The 5,001-nt window shown below is 49.3% G+C and overlaps 1 protein-coding gene across 1 annotated transcript; it reads left to right on the forward strand.

Moving 5' to 3' along the window:
* The first annotated feature begins 634 nt into the window (after window positions 1-634).
* LOC123728315 (leucine-rich repeat-containing protein 4-like) lies at window positions 635-4,096 on the forward strand. The gene has a single exon (XM_045700362.1). The coding sequence runs from the start codon at window positions 635-637 to the stop codon at window positions 2,735-2,737; it is 2,103 nt and encodes a 700-aa protein (XP_045556318.1). The 3' UTR covers window positions 2,738-4,096.
* The last annotated feature ends 905 nt before the right edge of the window (window positions 4,097-5,001 follow it).

Raw genomic sequence — 5,001 nt, forward strand, 5'->3', positions numbered from 1 at the left:
GCAGGGAGAGGGGGAGAGGAGGAGGGCCGGGGGACGCCAGTCACCTGCTTAGCTTAACCCACACGGCCTGTCCTTTCCCACCGAGCCTCTAGTCTCTACACACTGCTCTGCTCCACTCTCACCACCGGCAAACAGGAGACATTTTGTTCCATTAGTTAACACAGGGACATTACCACCACTTTCCAGATGAAGGAGAAGAGCTGAATATAAATACGCTTTCCACATTTCTGTTTTTCAATGGAAAGGGAAATATACATGACTCTGGTTCGTGATTGTTTTTTGTGATATTCAGAAAGGAAGAAGAAAGGGACCGTTTGACAACTAATGAGGTAGGTGATCACTGCAAAACATTTCCTTTGCTGCTGCTCTGCCTTCACATAATCTCTCTCTGCCTCCCTCTCTTCCCCTCTCTCCCTCTTTCACTCTCTCTTCCTCTCGCCCCCTATCACTCTCCATCTCTCTTTCTTTCTTCCTCCCTCCGTTTCTCTTTTCTTTTTCTCTTTCTCTCTGTGTCTATCTCTGCGTAGCGTCTCCCAGTCCCGTCGATGGCGTGGCGAATCCTGTCCTTGCTCCAGCCAGGGTAGGAGGGTGGTGCGTCCTCCTTTAGTGTCCGTCTCCCCCAACATGCTGAATAATGAGCCCTCCGCAACATGAGTACTGTGGGCCGGGTTTCTCTGCAGCCCACCTGGAACGCAGCCCTGCTCGCCCTGCTAGCCCTCACCATGGTGCCAGCTCTCAGTGTGTGCCAGCCTGCCGGCCTGGGTCCTCCCCCAACACCCAGAACTGTCCGGTGGTGTGCTCCTGCACCAACCAGATCGGTAAGGTGGTGTGTACACGCCGTGGCCTGGTCAGGGTGCCCCCCGGGATCCCCACCAACACCAGATACCTCAACCTGATGGAGAACAGCATCGAGACCATCCAGGCTGACACCTTCAGACACCTACACCATCTGGAGGTGCTGCAGCTGGGCAGGAACGCCATCAGGCAGATCGAGGTGGGGGCCTTCAATGGCCTGACCAGCCTCAACACCCTGGAGCTGTTTGACAACAGACTGACAGGGATCCCCAGCGGGGCTTTTGAGTACCTGTCCAAGCTGAGGGAGCTGTGGCTGAGGAACAACCCCATCGAAAGCATCCCCTCCTATGCCTTCAACAGGGTGCCCTCTCTGATGAGGCTGGACCTAGGGGAGCTCAGGAGGCTAGAGTACATCTCTGACGGGGCCTTTGAGGGCCTGCAGAACCTCAAGTACCTGAACCTAGGGATGTGTAACCTCAGGGAGATGCCTGTCCTGTCTCCCCTGACTGGCCTGGAGGAGCTGGAGATGTCTGAGAACACTTTCCCTGAGATGAAGCCCGGCTCTTTCCGCGGCCTGCGCTCGCTACAGAAACTCTGGATCATGAACTCTGGGATCACCGTGATCGAGAGGAACGCCTTCGATGACATCACGGCGCTGGTGGAGCTAAATCTAGCCCATAATAACCTGTCATCTCTCCCCCACGACCTCTTTGCCCCGCTGCAGTACCTGGTGGAGCTCCATCTCCACCACAACCCCTGGAGGTGTGACTGTGACGTGGTCTGGCTGTCCTGGTGGCTCAGGGAGTACATCCCCACTAACTCCACCTGCTGCGGCCGCTGCCACTCCCCTGCCCACATGAGGGGACGATACCTGGTGGAGGTGGACCAGACCACATTCCAGTGCTCTGCTCCCTTCATCCTGGATGCTCCCAGGGACCTCAACATCTCTGCAGAGAGAGTGGCTGAGCTCAAGTGTCTTACGGCCGCCATGTCGTCGGTCCGATGGCTGCTTCCTAACGGGACCGTTCTGACCCACGGCTCATCTCACCCTCGGATCTCTGTCCTCAATGATGGAACGCTCAACTTCTCCAACGTTTTGCCGTCGGACAAGGGTGTCTATACTTGCATGGTGACTAACATGGCAGGTAACTCCAACGCCTCAGCCTACCTGAATGTCAGCAATGCTGAGCTCAACACCTCCAACCTGTCCTATTTCACTACAGTGACTGTGGAGGTGCTGGAGCCCACCGTAGAAGAGACCCCCAAACCCAAACCCACAGTCCCAGCCTCGCCCTCAGTGTTCCAGCCCGTCTTCATCTCCACGCCCACCATGCTGCTCCAGAGTACCCAGACCCCCCGCCAGGTATCTCTCCCCACAGCCCGTGGCCCCACCCACCCCTCTGCCAGCCTGGACGAGGTCGTGAAGACAACCAAGATCATCATTGGCTGCTTCGTTGCCGTGACGCTCCTTGCTGCTGCCATGTTGATCGCCTTCTACAAGCTGCGTAAGCGGCATCAGCAGCGGAGCACAGTGGCAGTGGCGCGGACCATCGAGATCATCCAAATGGACGAGGAGGTTCCCGAGGTTCCACCAGCCAGGTCAGGTTCTAGTGAGTCTGAGGAGACGGGGCTGGCTCTGCCCACCATCTTAAAAACAAGATACATCTCATCATCCTCATCGTCCTCCCACAGAGACAGAGACAGAGACAGAGACAGAGACCGAGACAGAGACAGAGACAGAGACAGAGACAGGGACAGGGACAGGGACAGAGCTGCCTACGGGGCTCACTGGACCCATAACAACCTGGGAAACTCCCTGCACCGTTCCTCCAGCCGCCAGCATCATCAGCAGCACCACCACAGCCTCATCAGCACCATCGCAGAGCCGTACGTCATTAAGACCACTCACACCAAGGAGAAGGTCCAGGAGACCCAGATCTAAGGGACTCATGCTGGCCTTACTGTGGATCTAACTGTGTGGATCTAACTGTGTGGATCTAACTGTGTGGATCTAACTGGGTGGATCTAACTGGGTGGATCTAACTGGGTGGATTTCTTTATGGATCTGACTCTACTCCCTCCTCTCTTCCTCTCCTCTCTGCTCACCAGTCCATGCAATAGAATGCACAAAGAAGACGGTAACTTTCTTTTGTACAGAGTGCAAAATGGAGACAGTTTTATCTATCTTGTACATGCTTATACATAAATATAGAAATGTAAAAAATATACATCTATATAACTTAATCTAATATGGGGACAGTGATGGGATTATGTATCAAAGAAGAAAGTAAAATTTAAACTATTTTCTAATAACTTGTAAGTTCTATTTAAAAGCGAGAGATGTTGAGGTCCCGATGATGGTATGTTTGATTGATTAAGGGAGGAGCTGTCTTGAGGAAAACTGTTCTTTTTGTTATTTAGACCATTTAGAATGTAGTAAAACCACTTTATACCCACAGCAGTTTATAAAACAACAAGCCCTAACATCAGATCAGGCTTCGCAGGTTCATCTTATAAAAGCGCCAGTTTGGACTGTGCCAAACGTTACAAATACAATAAAGGACTCCGGAAGATTAACAAAATCAACAGCCACATCCAAGCAAAATCTAGACAGAAAGACAGAGAGTCATTTGTCGAGGGAGAGATGTAGAGAGAAGAGCATAGATTTTGCTGTTCAGTAGCTATCAGCCAAATGCTTTTAGACTGCAGTGAATTTCTGCAGCTAAGGTTTAACCCTTTGTTTACTGGAGCAAAGCTACACATCTATCTAAAAACAGCTCTTTATGTTACTGAATCTAAACCCGTTTAGTACGATTGTATTTGATTTAACCCAGGTCCCCTTGGCTAAGATGAAGGACAGGCTATTATGAACAGAGATTTGGTGTGGTTTCTTCATGCAGATTTAGGTTGCATAAGGTATTGTTCTTTTTTATTTTTGTCTTGGGTTGTGACATGCTTCTTAATGGCATGTGTAGTGTTTAGGGTTAATGTAGTGATGCATTACAGAGGTTCTCTGTCTGCTCTCTGTAAGGGCTCGTTCTAATGGTAATCCCTCACAGTTACAGACGTGGTGCAGAGAGACTGGGGTTTGCTGACCAATCTGCTTTTGGAAGAAAAAAAGGAGCTGGGCTGAAATTAAATGAATGTCTGGACACTGGGTTTGTTTCTCTATGGACTTAATTGAAACAATGAAATTGTTTTTTCTTTTCCTTATTTTGGGTATTATTTCGAGCAACACTATTTTTATGGGGAGTCTATAAGGAGGCTACAAAAAATAAAACCTTTGGTTTGTATTTCTCTACTCGGAGACACTTCAACGTGCCATTATTTTCCCTGTCCCTCTTGATGACAGTGTGGACATATTAGCTTGTAAGCCTGTTAGCATGTCAGTCCACAGACACTGAACAGAATGCATTCATAATTCTAAATGGAGCCCTACCCCCTACCCTCCTAGTCACAACTGTAGATCGGAAAAGGATCAGATAAACTTTAGCAATATGGCAATTGCTTCACCTTGCCTCCTGATAGACTTGTGGAATTCTTTGCCATATTGCTTGCACCTATCCAATCATTTCAGATGTACAGTACATCAGTGCTAAGGGGGTAGGGGGTAAGATGGAATAATAATTTAGAGGTCCATGCTATTTCTATGTTAGCTATGATAAGATATGCTCTACCCTACTCTTCCTCTGTTATTCCTATGCATTGCGTTTCCACTGGTCCCTGTCAGTGAATGAGTCTATAAGTGAGGCTGTATACAATGCTGCATTATCCTCCCTCCCACACTGGAGCTCTATGAGAGGGCCTTCTGATCTCTGCTGCTTCACATTGCCGAGGGGGTTAGATAGACACACACACACATGCTGAATGCCAAATCAGCCTCCAGCCCCTTCCCCATAGGCACTCCTGTAGATGTAAAAATAATACGTACAAGCAATATGGTAGCAGCCACCTTGCCCTAGGTGGTATTGTCACTATATGCTCACTGTGCTCACACACATACAATCCTTTCAGATCTACAGCTGCTAGAGGGGCAATTTGGGGTTAAGTAACAAAGCTTGGGCGCATCCCAATAATCTGACATGGCTTCTTCTCCTTATATATTTTTCTACTATTTTCCTGATGTGAGGGGACTTTACAGGTGAATGAAAAGTATTGGTATTCTTCCACCAATTGCTTTCCTCTTGTCCTGTAGTGTCACAACAG

Source organism: Salmo salar, chromosome ssa17 (genome assembly GCF_905237065.1).
Source record: "Salmo salar chromosome ssa17, Ssal_v3.1, whole genome shotgun sequence".
NCBI lineage: Eukaryota > Metazoa > Chordata > Actinopteri > Salmoniformes > Salmonidae > Salmo > Salmo salar.